This window comes from Lampetra fluviatilis, chromosome 32 (genome assembly GCF_964198595.1).
Source record: "Lampetra fluviatilis chromosome 32, kcLamFluv1.1, whole genome shotgun sequence".
Taxonomy (NCBI): domain Eukaryota; kingdom Metazoa; phylum Chordata; class Hyperoartia; order Petromyzontiformes; family Petromyzontidae; genus Lampetra; species Lampetra fluviatilis.
The window spans coordinates 234545-247818 of record NC_136306.1 but is presented as its reverse complement, the minus strand read 5'-3'; the positions used below and the strand labels follow the sequence as shown (position 1 = coordinate 247818).

General features: G+C 54.2%; 1 protein-coding gene across 1 annotated transcript in view; it reads left to right on the top strand.

Moving 5' to 3' along the window:
- NEURL4 (neuralized E3 ubiquitin protein ligase 4) overlaps positions 1–13274 on the top strand; it is an 82374-nt gene that overhangs the window by 32842 nt on the left and 36258 nt on the right. The window contains exons 19-26 of the mRNA XM_078871207.1: positions 6124–6233; positions 6750–6843; positions 7567–7665; positions 8652–8783; positions 9828–9980; positions 10143–10355; positions 11403–11582; positions 11999–12074. Coding sequence (XP_078727333.1) covers positions 6124–6233; positions 6750–6843; positions 7567–7665; positions 8652–8783; positions 9828–9980; positions 10143–10355; positions 11403–11582; positions 11999–12074 — 1057 coding nt within the window. The remainder of the gene's footprint in view (positions 1–6123; positions 6234–6749; positions 6844–7566; positions 7666–8651; positions 8784–9827; positions 9981–10142; positions 10356–11402; positions 11583–11998; positions 12075–13274) is intronic.

Sequence of the window (13274 nt, the reverse complement as noted above, 5' to 3'; positions counted from 1 at the left end):
GCAGCGACGTCGGGGAGTCGGCGGACCCCTCACACGTTTGACCATGCGTGTGTGTGTGCGAACCACGGGGCGGCGCAATGAACGGTTTCAACCTTGAGGGGTGCACGTACCACCGACGCCTCCCCCATTTGACGCGTACACATTGCGGCCGCAAGACCTGTACGACCTCCACGGGCCCCCGCCACGGCCGTACCAACTTTGACGAGGTCGCCAGCGGCACCTGGGGACAGTGCAACCATGCCCTGTCCCCTGGTTTCCATTTGAACACATGTACCCGCCCCAGCCGAAGCCTCTCGTTCGCCTTCTGGCGGAGTTCAGAATTTTGCACGGCCGCTTCCCGCGCCTCAGATAATTTGCCGATGTTAAATTTAACTTGTTCGGACAATGTAGACTTCGCCTGAGGCGCCGAGAGCTTCAGCTGGGTCGTCACAGGGGGTTAGCCTCGCGGCCATACATTAAAAAGAAAGGGGAAAATCCGGTGGCCGCATGGGGAGCCATCCTGTAGGCTTGCAACACACCGGCAATGCGAAGGTCCCAATCTGTCTGGGATTCCGATACCTGCTGGGACAGCATGGACGTGATGGTCCGATGCAGCCGTTCCACCATCCCGTCAGTTTGTGGGTGATACTGGGAGGTCCGAATTTTCTCCGTACCCAAGAGGTCGCACACCTAGCGGAGGAGTTTCCCCGAAAAATTCTTACCCTGGTCAGTCAGCAGCCGTTCCGGAGCACCTTTGTCGAGGACATAGCCCTGGACAAAGGCCTCCGCGATGGCTGCAGCCGACTGGTTGGCCAGGGGCCAGGCCATAGGCCATCTCGTGAAGTATTCGACCCCTGTCAACAAATACCTATTTCCCCTGGGTGTAGCGGGAAATGGCCCGAGAATATCAAGAGCAACGAGCTCGTTAACCCGGGAAACCTTTATGGACTGCAGCAGAGGGTTGGACCCCCTTGCTGGTGGCTTCCGCTGCGCGCATTGCGTGCACGACCCCAGGAGATCTCCCACGTCCTTTGCTATGCCCGGCCAGAAGAAATCGAGCTGGAGCGTGGCAAAGGTCTTGTGAACCCCCAAGTGCAGGAGCCGCTCATGAGCAGCCCATACTACCTTACCCCTTAATGCTGCAGGCACCACGAGCCGTTGGCGGCGGGATTTTCCGTCCCAGTGCATTAAAAGACCCTGGAACAACCCCCACGAGTCAACGTTCGCCACCCCCTGACCAACCCCCCCGGTGCGACGGCGCAGAGCGAGGAGGGAGGTGTCCTCCATTTGGAGGCGTCCCCACTCCGTGACCGACAACCCCAGCAACGAATCCCTCCCTTCTTGCTCGATAGGACCTGAAGCCGAAGGCGCATCGGCGGCGGCCACGAGGACCGAATCGGTGGTGACGTTCGGGGGCCTACAACGCCCCGAACCCAAGAGGCAAGCGCACTCCGAAGTGGGTGGCAACCGCGACAGGGCGTCAGCGTTCGTGTGGCGGACGCCCTTACGATATTTGGTGACAAAGTCGTAGTCCTGGAGAATCTCCAACCATCGAGACAACTGGCCCGATGGTTGTTGAACCCGCAGGGCGTACTGTAGAGCCGCATGATCTGTACGGACGGTGAAACGCCGACCGTACAGATACGGGCGGTACTGCTGAATGAAATAAACAATTGCCAATAATTCCCGACAGGTAATGCAGTACCGTTGTTCCGCTGGAGACAGTACCCGACTACCGTAAGCCACCACATGCTCTACGCCCCCAATGAGCTGGGACAGCACGCCCCCAATGCCCGTGTTACTTGGGCGCGAAAAGCAGCCTCCTCCTCCGGCCCCCAATGAAACCTGACTCCCTTGGACGTCAAGGCATGCAATGGTTTCGCGATCGTAGCGAAGTCAGCCACAAACCGTCGGTAGTACGACGCGAACCCAATGAAACTCCTGACCTCTCCCACCGAGGTGGGAGTCGGCCAGGAGCTGACGCATTCCGTTTTGGCGGGATCAGTGGATATCCCCGAGCGCCCAACAATGTGACCCAAATACCGCACCGATTCGCGGAGCAAATGGCACTTCTGCGGTTTAAATTTCAAATTGGCAGCCCGCATTTTGAGAAAAACAGCACGCAACCTCTGGAGGTGTTCCTCGAAGGATTTGCTAAAGACGATGACATCGTCCAAGTAAATTAAACACGAATCCCATTGCAAGCCTGCCAAGACCAGTTCCATTAACCGCTGAAAAGTTGCCAGCGCAGAATGTAAGCCCATCGGCAAGCGGTTAAATTGGAAGAGACCTTGCGGTGTACAAAAAGCAGTCTTAGGTTTTGATTCGTCATCCAGAGGACGCTGCCAGAATCCAGAAAGTAAATCGAGGGTGGAAAAGAATCGCGCCCCCGCCAAGGCATCGAGCGACTCATCCATTCGAGGAAGCGGGTACGCATCTGCCACAGAAATTTTGTTCAATCGCCGAAAGTCGACACAAAACCGCAGTGAGCCGTCGTGTTTTTTCACCAAAACGATCGGCGCGCCCCACGGGCTGTTGGAAGGGGAAATTATATCGGTGGCTAGCATGTCATCAACGGCCGATTTGACATGATCCTTTTCGGCGGGACTCAGCCGAAAGGGATTTTGGCGGATTGGCGCGCTGTTACCCATGTCAATATGGTGTCGCAGCAATTTAGTACAACCAATATCAAATTTGTGTTGACTAAAAACGTCGGCAAATTCTTTCAGGAGAACTCGCAGCTGCGCACGCTGCGAGTCGGACAGGTCCACTGATCCCGCGCAAAGTGCATCCAACCATCCGTCATCACAGTCCGAATGCGGTCGCGACGGAGGATCGGTGGTTACCTGACCCACGAGTGGTTCCTCATAGGGTGCCGGCGTTGCGTGTGCAAGCACGGTCCCTTGAGGAACCACGGCCGTTCGTGATCCTACATTAAGGACTGCAATGAAGGGGTCCCCATCCCCTTTCACCATGGTCTGAGCCGCTAGCAAATTGGGGCCATTGACCCCGGCCCGAGATGGTCCCAACAAGACCCCCCAATCCGCAACCCCCTCAGCAAACGGCCGACGCAACCTAAGAGGGACGAGCATCTGAGCCCCCGGGGGTACGCGCACAGTTTTTGCCACGAGCGCCTGCACGGTTGCAAACGCCTGACGCCCCGTGGCGGGGGAAGACAAAAACGTTACGCGCCGACCCGACGGGAGCTCGCTGCACCCCTGGTCAATCAAGATACGAATGGCCATTTTGGCCAAGAAATCCGTCCCCAACAGGCACGGAACCGCCAGTGAGGAGGAAACCAAAACAGGGCCGGATAATTTAATGTCTCCAATGCAAATTTTGGCGCGGATTTGGCCAATGATGCCTAGCGAGCCCCCGTTAGCAGCATAGCATGGCACGTCAACGGGGAGCAAGGGACGACTTTGAACGGGAAGAATGTTATAGATCAAATCAGATATAATGGTCGCCGACGCTCCTGTGTCAATTAAAATCCGCACCTTTACCTTATCAATATGACCGACCACAACCGACGATCCCGCCGACGCTGCAACAACACGATGGGCGAGCTCCGACCACTGACCCGGTTGGAGTGCTCGCCGCATTTCAGAACAATCGGGCGCAACGGCCGTCGATTTGCGAGCCCTGTTCGGTTGAGCGCGTGAGTGTGTGTTGGATGTGTGCATGGGCCAAACGTGTGAGGTGCCACGACTCGCCGTATTTCTCTGCTGGAGCTTGGGTGGAGACGGCGCGGCGTCCTGACGAGGTGTCGCCCCGCGCTGGCGGGGAGCCCGGCACCCTGAAGCAACGTGGCCTTGAAGGCCACAGTTGTAGCAGCGTGTGAGCGCCCGAGATGGCCTGGGCTGCTCCTGGCGGCTTGGTCCATTCCGAGCCTGTGGTGCCGCCGATCTCCATTCCCCCCGCCGCTCCACCCCGCAGACCTCCTCCGATGGGAGGGTGGTGGCCGCCATGGCATGGCCGGCCACCCCCTTGGCGGCCTTGCGACGCAGGGACCGCAAGCCCCCGTGGATGTGGCGCGCGACCAGCGAGGACGACATCTCTGCGTCGTCTTGAGCCAAGACGGCGACGTCCAGCTCATCCGCGAGTAGCAGCAGCTTTTCAGCCACCATAGCGTCCACTCCCTCCTCGTCCATCCGCGGGAAAGCTGCCTTCGCCAGGGCCAGGAGAGCCGTCCGGAAGGCCAGGGGCGATTCGTTGGCGCCCCGATGCCGATCGTGGAACAGCTGCCTGCAGTCCGAAGGCGGGCCATAGACAGCTGACAGCAGCTGCAGCGCCAAGTGCAGCGTGGCGCGCTTTTCCTTAGGCGCCGAGGTGAGAGTAGCCAGGGCGTCGTTGTTCAGCATCGCCGGCAGCGCGCGTAGTGCTTCGGCGTCCGTCCAGTTCGCCATCTCTTGATGAGCGATGATCCGCCTTTTGAAGCCGCCCCAGTCTCCGTCCGCGCCCACGAATTCTTTGAGAGGCGGAAGTCGCTGCTGTAACGCGACGTCCGTGGCTGCGGATCGCGCTCCGTCGTTCCCAGCAGACGTTACAGTGTGGGCGGGCTGCGAGCATGGCATCGCCGGTCGCTCTGTTGTTGACGCGCTGGCCGGTGTTGATGATGTCACGGCTCGTGCTTGGCCCTCAGCAGTCACCTGACGCGTGCCGGCCCCGCCCTCTGCTCGCACTGTAGTGACGGCGGGAAATTTAACCTCGAGCCGCGTCGGGGTGGCGGGAACTGTCGCCGCGCGTCGGCTGCTGTCGTCGTCCCGCGCAGCCCCTCTAGCCCCCAGCCGCGTGATCTCTTCCAACGCGGCGGCCGCAGCGTAGAGCAGCTCCGCCAGGCGGGAGTGAGCCAGCCGAAGTCCCTCGGCCGACGCATCCCCCCCCTTCCTGTCGTAGCAGCGCGGGTGTACTCGGCCCCGGCTGCTCCGATCCGACCTCGGCCATCTCTGGTGGCGATTCGGCCGCGGTGTCCTCCATCTCCGACTCCCTGGTACGTGTCGTCCCTCGTGTGTCCATCGTTGAACGTTTTACTTCTGACACCAGATGTAGTAAGTATTCAGGAGGCTTGACGACGGGATCGGAGGCACACTTATTTATTAACACCAACTTGTGTACAGTAGCAGGTACACACAGTACTTAAGGGGTTAACGTCCCCTTTACTCAACTAACAGGGAGACACAACATCTAACCCCGCTAACCTAAGCCCAAGTCCTCCACTACGGAGCTAAGGGAGGCTACCTATCCCAGCCCTGGTCAAGCTGGGATTCTGGCACCCTGAGTCTGGGCTCTCGGGGCCACGCCACCGGCTTGCCCTGGTCGGTCCTGACAAGGACAGCGAGCCAGGGGAGCTCCGGGGCCTATGCTAGCTGGTCTTCAGTCTTCGCTGGTTAAAGCTGATACTCCGACCTCGAGCACTCCGGCTCACCACCTTTTATAGTACTCGGCCCCCGGGAGGGGCCCGTGGGGGATGCAGGTGCGGACGTCGGTGTGAGCACCTCCTCTGTGTACGGCCCTAACCACGCCCCTTGTGTTTGTTAGCCATCCGCGCCCATACACAATTACACCTCTACACAGGTAACAAGCTGAGATTAGGAGCACTCCCTTTAAGAGTGTGCTCCTAATCTCAGCTCGTTACCTGTATAAAAGACACCTGGGAGCCAGAAATCTTTCTGATTGAGAGGGGGTCAAATACTTATTTCCCTCATTAAAATGCAAATCAATTTATAACATTTTTGACATGCGTTTTTCTGGATTTTGTTGTTGTTATTCTGTCTCTCACTGTTCAAATAAACCTACCATTAAAATTATAGACTGATCATTTCTTTGTCAGTGGGCAAACGTACAAAATGAGCAGGTGATCAAATACTTTTTTATCTCACTGTAGCTGATATTCTTTGGGTCTTTTGGTAAAGTCACGTAGGTAGGTTGAAAGAAAATAACAAAAAAAATTATTTCAACCTATCTACGTGAATTAACCGAAAGACCCAAAGAATATGAATCCCTGCAGTCACGAAAACTTTCAGTCAAGATTTATAGCTGATGTTACAACGCTCCACTGATCGCCCTGGGAGCGCCTGCGTCGATTTGCCGTGCCTGAAGCTTGTGGCTGATCGTCGCGGGGGTGTGGGTGTACACCGAGTACAGGTGCAGGTGGACGATGTGAACGATCTGTGGGCAGGCACGCTGCACGCCGGCCTCACCTCTCTCTCCACCTCCGACCCAGCTCGACTCGCGCCCTCAGCTCTGCAACTTCGGTGAGAGGATGCTGCTGCTGCTGCTGCACCCAGGAGGAATTGTATGCATTATATTGTTCACCTAATTTTTGTGCAACAAACTGAATAAGCAGACAACATGCCTTCTTCCCATATCTGTCACTCCGCATTAAATATATATACGCGTATTTTTTTACACATCCCATAAGCAGTATTGGTTCAACACAAGCATACTCTATACTGGTTTTAACATTTGGTGTCTCATCATCAGAGTCAGGCTGGCTTGATCCAATGCAAGGACCCTCACCAACATTGTTGCAAGCAGCGTGACTGCTGATGAGACACTGAATGTCAAAACCAGTCCAGAGTTTGCTTGTGTTGAACCAATGTTGCTGAAATTCTGCACTCCCAGAAAGTCAGGCACGTGGTCGGTGGGGTATGTCGAAAATACTTTTCATTTTTATGCAAAGGGATAGATATGTGATCAAGGCATAATTGTATGATTTAGCATAACACAAATGGTGAGTTTTCATAAATGTTTGTGTGTCTGGTTTCCAGATCAAAGCTCACATGGCTGGTGGTGGGATCGGAGGTGAGATGCAATGGAGTCACACAGAGGCAGAACTATGGCGCTACACTGGACAGACTGCGCGTAAGTGTGGCTTGTTTGTAGCCTGGTATAGACTGTCACTCGTAAAATTGTTGTATTGCCTTTCAGAGTGATATTTTGTTCGTGGGAATATTACTATAGACTTCTTTTAGTGGTGTTCCTTTTGGAAGAACACGTTTGCACAATTCTGATGAGACCCTATCTGTGTCAGGTGGGTAACAGGGTGTGTGTGTCAGGTGGGTAAAAGGCTGTGTGTGCCTGGTGGGTAACAGGGTGTATGTGCATCAGGTGGGTAACGGTGTGTGTGTGTGTGGTAGGTGTTTAACAGTGTGTGTGTCAGGTGAGTAACAGGGTGTGTGTGTGTCACGTGCGTAACAGGGTGTGTGTGTGTGGTAGGTGGGTAACAGGGTGTGTGTGTCAGGTGGGTAGCAGGGTGTGTGTGTGTGTGGTAGGTGTTTAACAGTGTGTGTGTCAGGTGAGTAACAGGGTGTGTGTGTGTCACGTGCGTAACAGGGTGTGTGTGTTTGGTAGGTGGGTAACAGGGTGTGTGTGTCAGGTGGGTAGCAGGGTGTGTGTGTCAGGTGGGTAACGGGGTGTGTGTGGTAGGTAGGTAACAGGGTGTGTGTGTGCGTGGCACGTGGGTAACAGGGTGTGTGTATGTGTGTGTGCGTGGCACGTGGGTAACAGGGTGTGTGTATGTGTGTGGCAGGTGGGTAACGGTGTGTGTGTGTCAGGTGGGTAACAGGATGTGTGTGTGTGTGTCAGGTGGGTAACAGGGTTGGAGTGAAGCGCTGTCACGATGACACGATGCATCTCGTCATTGACGGCAAGGACATGGGGCCTGCAGCCACTGGGGTGCCAGCGGTGAGACTGTGCGTGTGTCACCACACAACAATCAATACCTTCATAAAGGCATTTATTTCTGCTCTGGAAACCATATTCACAGATTGCAAATCAGTATGTGATCAGAGAATGTAATCATGAATTAATATTTAAGCACACCTCTCCAATGCATCTTTTGGTTGTACCGCATGTTGTTCAGTCTGTCTGGCCTTCCTAAGATCCATCCTGAGTTTAACCAGGCTGGATTGTTTGAGGAGCTCATAGATACTTGATAGAGCTGGACATTTCCATCAGTGAACTCCTCCAGCAGGTGAGGCTGTATTGGCTGGATCATGGAACCCGCATGCCCAACCACCACATACCCTCGCAGTTTCTGTTTGGCCGTAAAGAGGGGCTAAATGGACATAGCACAGGCTATAGAAGAACCACTGAGGTATGGGACGATTTGGAGCTGAGCGGACTTGCCAATGACTGGAGCCAGTGGTGTAAGAATTAGCCTCTGTGGAGGACGTTATTTAAAAATGCTACTGGAGAGTTAGAGCCAATCGCCCTCCAACAACAATGAACGGTGGAGGAGCAACCTTCACAATCGCCAGCGTGCTGGGCTGCTAAAACGCAGCAAGTTGGCACAGTGGGGAGCACAGGTGGTGCATCTTCCAGTCATCTCAGGGGGGTCAACCCGTAACAATGGCGGTTGTTGTCCTGTTGTGTATGAGGAGCTGTGATACAGTGGTTAACGCACTCACATTGAACCCAACCAATAACAGTGGCAAATATTTGATCCCATCATGGGCCTCCCCTAGGTTAACTCAGCCTTAAATGAGTAGCTGGTGCATTGTGTAAAACATCAGTACAGGGGAGACAAAGGCGGCCGTGCGTGGTGTTAGCCACTCACTCCCTCGTGTGCCGTGTCTGCATTCATCGGAGTTGCTTGCTAGCAGCACCTATCCCAACGGTCTGTTAAAGGCTCCATGGGTCTTTTTTTATCTGTGTGGGTGCTGTGACAGGGCGTGCACGCCGTGTTTGACCTGTACGGCACCGTGACATCGGTGACGGTCACCAGCACGGGCTGTGCCCTCGTGTGCGCCAGTCCGGAGAAGATCCCCGGCACCGTCTCCGCTCTCCAGCCCACCCTACCGGTCAGCAGCAGCACCTCCTCCACAACACATCTCTCCTTTACAAGTGAAGAATAATGAATAAATTACTACATTTGGTATTTGCGGCATTCTTACAGTGCAAGGCTGTCGCGAAGAAGGCGTTATGTTTCACAGAAATGGTCTGCAGTAGTTTCGCTGTAGGGGCGATGTTTTCATCTGTAATCCCAATTCAACAATTTGCAGGTCATTTTTAAATTTGGCAAATCTAGACCGTGACGCTGGCACACATTGGCCTTCTCTTTTTGAACGACCTCGCTGGATCTGCAACGTCCTAACCTACAAAGCACTGCATGGCTTGGCCCCTTTCTACCTGCAAAACCACATCTCTCCCCAAACCTCAGGCACACACACACTCCATTTCACGAGAACGACAAGACTTACCCAGCCCAGGATTATTTCACCCGACGCTGGGGGGACGAAACCTTTTCGAGCACAGCATTCTGACCACAAGTATTGTGGTTAATGCAGACATGATTCCTTGTAAAAAGTTTCAGTTTTGTGTTTTAATATCTTAACACCTGTTTTGTTGTCAGAAAAAAGGGGAAAACCAATTCTCATGTTTATTTACTTTATTTGTATTAACTACTTGCTTTCCGTATGCTATTGGTTGGGCGTTGTTGTAATTTGCTCAGTCGGTGTTAGCCGCTGAGGGCGTCACGGGTTTATTTTATCATTCCTGTTGCTGTATGCCCCCTGTACCGTTCCTGATTTACCATAATGTGCACTGATGACTACTTTATTGACCGTGATATTGGCATGTAAAATAAAGATTGATTCATTGACTGTGAAGTAGACGGCACCTAGTATTTTACGATTAAAACACCTGCAGTAATAACCAGGGCAGCCTGCACCATTCGGACTGTGAACCCCTGAAACAAGTGGCAACTGCGATGCCGTGTCAACGCCCCCAGGCCACGAGATTCCTGGCCGTGTGAAACGGAAGTCACGAGCTGCAGGCTGCCCTCCCCTGCTCTCGATTATCTCTGCTCCCCTTCTCTGGATCCACCTTCACTGCATCCACCCTAGGAATTGGCTTGCTCCGCGTGGGAGTCGCCCGTGTTTGTGGACGGGAGGAACCTGCTGCTGTCCAACCACAATCGCACGGCAACGCGCCGGGACGGCTGCTCGCAGGCGGTGGCCAGGACGGCGCACGTGCTGCCCCGCCAGTGCCTGCTACAGGTACGGCAGCCTCCGCATCTATCCCGCTCACTCGCGTGTGCCTCGCCTGCATGTGTCTCACCCGCGCGTATTGTGTCTCTCGCCTCAACAAGATTATTTACAGAAATTATGCCGTGCGTGTTCGTTAATCCCCTCGTGCCATCGCTGTTGGCATGCGTACAGGTGTGTGTAGACCGCCTGTCCCACGAGTGGACAGGCTCGCTGTGTTTGGGGATGGAAAGTGTCAGTGAAGGCCACTCTCCGACGGCGCACACCCCAACGGCGCGCACCCCCTTGGCGCGCAGCCCTGCGACGCCGCCCTCCTCAATCGTGCAGGGGGGCCGACAGCAGAGCTGGCTGATCCGCGGCCGTGCTGTCTACCACAACTCCACCAAGGTGTGACCCGTGTTCCGCCACTGCCTCGCTTGGGGCTTCTCGCCCTCTCGCTCAGTTAGACCTGAATGTGGCGTGTAAGGCGGCCGTTTTGTATGAATCTGTAGTTGGGGCGGCAGGTAGTGGTGCAGCAGTAACGCTCGTCCCTCACAGCAAGAAGGGCCTGTGCTCGATTCCTGACTCGGGTGCCTTTCTGTGTGGAATTTGAGTTTAACAACTGTATTTTTGCCAAAAAGGGTACAGGCTATTCTTTTTTTCACCATCTTGATACTGGCAAAAAGGGTCCCATAAGCATAATAACGAGTAGTGCTGTTGTGCAAGTGATTACATCCAAAGGTAAACAAAGAATTAAAGTAAAATAACTAAAAAAGAGCCAGTGATTTAAAATGATCTTTGAGGCATTGCTCATCTCCCGTTTACAGCCCTGAGCCAGTGGTAAAATTCCACATTTGTATCTTCCTCCAAAGTGGTACTCATATCAACTCCGGAGGGTTGATGGGCTTAGTCAACCCCCAGCTAAGATTTGAACTTGCATTCCAAATGTGAGCCTCTCGCTCGGCTGCTGAGCGACAGGAAGTATAAATCGTAATGTGAGAAGCTGTCTGGTTTATTTAGAGTTTGTAACGTATACAGTTTTTGTTCGCTCGAGAGAGGGAGAGTGATACAGAGGTGCGTGGGTATCCACAGACAAGTGGGAAAGCAGCCAGAATTAGCGCCAACAATTCCCTAAGCTCTGTCGCCCAATAATTGGTATATTCGGTCAACTCCAAGTTTTTATACATTCTGGAGGAAACAGGGAATACCCGGAGAAAACCCACACGTGCAAGGGGAATACAAATGGAAAGGAACCCACTTCCTCTCCTACCTTCATACCATTGGAAGCCAGGAGATGGCGACCTCGATGTCCGCGGAGTTTCACGGACGTGTGCCACCCACGTGTGTGCTCACCGCCGCCTCCACAGCGCCGCGTTACGGGCGCAGCACGACGGCAGCACAACGGCCGGGGGCCACCTGGCTAACGCGCCGCCGCTGTCTCCGTCCGTCCCTCAGATCCGGGACGGCTACGGGCCGGGCCTCGACTCGCTGGCAGAGGGCACGCGCGTTGGCCTGCTCGTCGACGCGCTTGGAGCGTTGCACCTGTACGTGAACGGCGTCGACCAGGGAGCGTGCGCCGCCCATGTCCCCGTGAACACCCGCGTCGCCGTGCACCTCTACGGGTGCTGCCTGAAGGTGCTCGGGTACCGCCAGGGGCGGGCTCATCGTCGTTGTTGTCGCTATCACGCTCGTTTGCCCAGGAAGTCCTCACCAACTATTTATCAGGAGGGTCGTATAAAGTTTTTGTCGCAGTAGTGGGAGATGTTGCAAGTAATTTGCAGGTCATTTTTCAGCATTGGGATGTTGGACCGATACCAGTTACATTGTATATATTTATCTATGGGTGGAAACTGGATAACCTGGAGGAAACACATACAGAACAGGGGGAGAACTTAAAAAACGGCACACAGAAAAGCGCCCAAGTCGGGAATCGAACCTAGGACCTTCTTGGTGTGAGGCATCAGTGTTACCACTGCGCCACCACCCTGCCACCGGATAGCTAATACCTCGTTCCTTCATATTGTCCATGAGCACTGTTGTTGTGTTCTCAGGTTACCCTGGTGACGGACGAGGGTGCGTGCGGGGAGGAAGGCTGTGAAGACAGAGAGAAAGCCGACATGGTGGACGGTAAGAAATCGCATGCAGCAAAATAACAGGCGATGGCTCCTATGGATCTCAGCGTTGTTAGCATGCGTATCCTGTCATGTGTAAAATGTGTATTTATAAACCATAAACAGCACAGCTACATTTATTGCATCCCATGAAATGGCTATGTAATGATAGCTGTGCCAAAATCTATACATGTGAAGTATTGGAAAATGACGGCAGGAAACTCCTTGACGGGAACACACTTCTTTTTATTAAATCTTGACTTGTAACAATACAACGCGTGGCCTCTCTTCTTCACAATGCGGTCACCATACAACGGTACAACTCGTGACCTCTTCTTCTTCACCCTACGCTTCTCTTGACTCTCTGGATTCTGTGCTGCTGGCTCTCTGTGCCTCGTGTAGACTCCGCGCCTCGGCTACACTCCTCTCTCGCCTCGTGTAGACTCTGCGCCTCTGCTACACTCTCCACTCGCCTCGTGTAGACTTTGCATCTCTCTCTCTGGCTACACCGTATGCATACTCGGCTCGTGTAGACCTTCCTCTCTCTCCGGCTACACCGTATGCATACTCGGCTCGTGTAGACCGTTCTCTCTCTCTGGCTACACACTATACATTACTCAGCTCGTGTAGACCGTTCTCTCTCTCTGGCTACACACTATACATTACTCAGCTCGTGTAGACCGTTCTCTCTCTCTGGCTACACACTATACATTACTCAGCTCGTGTAGACCGTTCTCTCTCGCTGGCTACACACTTATACCTTACTCTCCTCTATTCTCCATTACTCTCCTCTACTCTCCATTACTCTCCTCTCCGGGCTCTATCTCTGCACCTTCGTCTTCATTCTTAGATGGTTCCACTTCTGCCCCCTGCTCCTCTGTGCATCACCTTATATACCTCTTCTTCCCGGGAGACGGAGCGGATGCGGACCTCAACGTCGGCACCGCTCCTCAGTTACCCAATCCCCACGCGCTATCCCTACGATCCGGTTCCGCTCAGCGCGTGTTTCCACTCACCGACCAATCACACCGCGCTGCTACCCGATCACTCCCTCTGGGCGCGTCACCGGCACACAGCCAATCAGCAGCACTACCCCCACCCGCGCACTGACGCCTGCTCCTCCCCGTCAGCGCGCGTCACCACACACACACCCGTACATACGCGCTGGCACACGACATATACACCCAGCGCGTATCACCACTACATCACCCCCTCC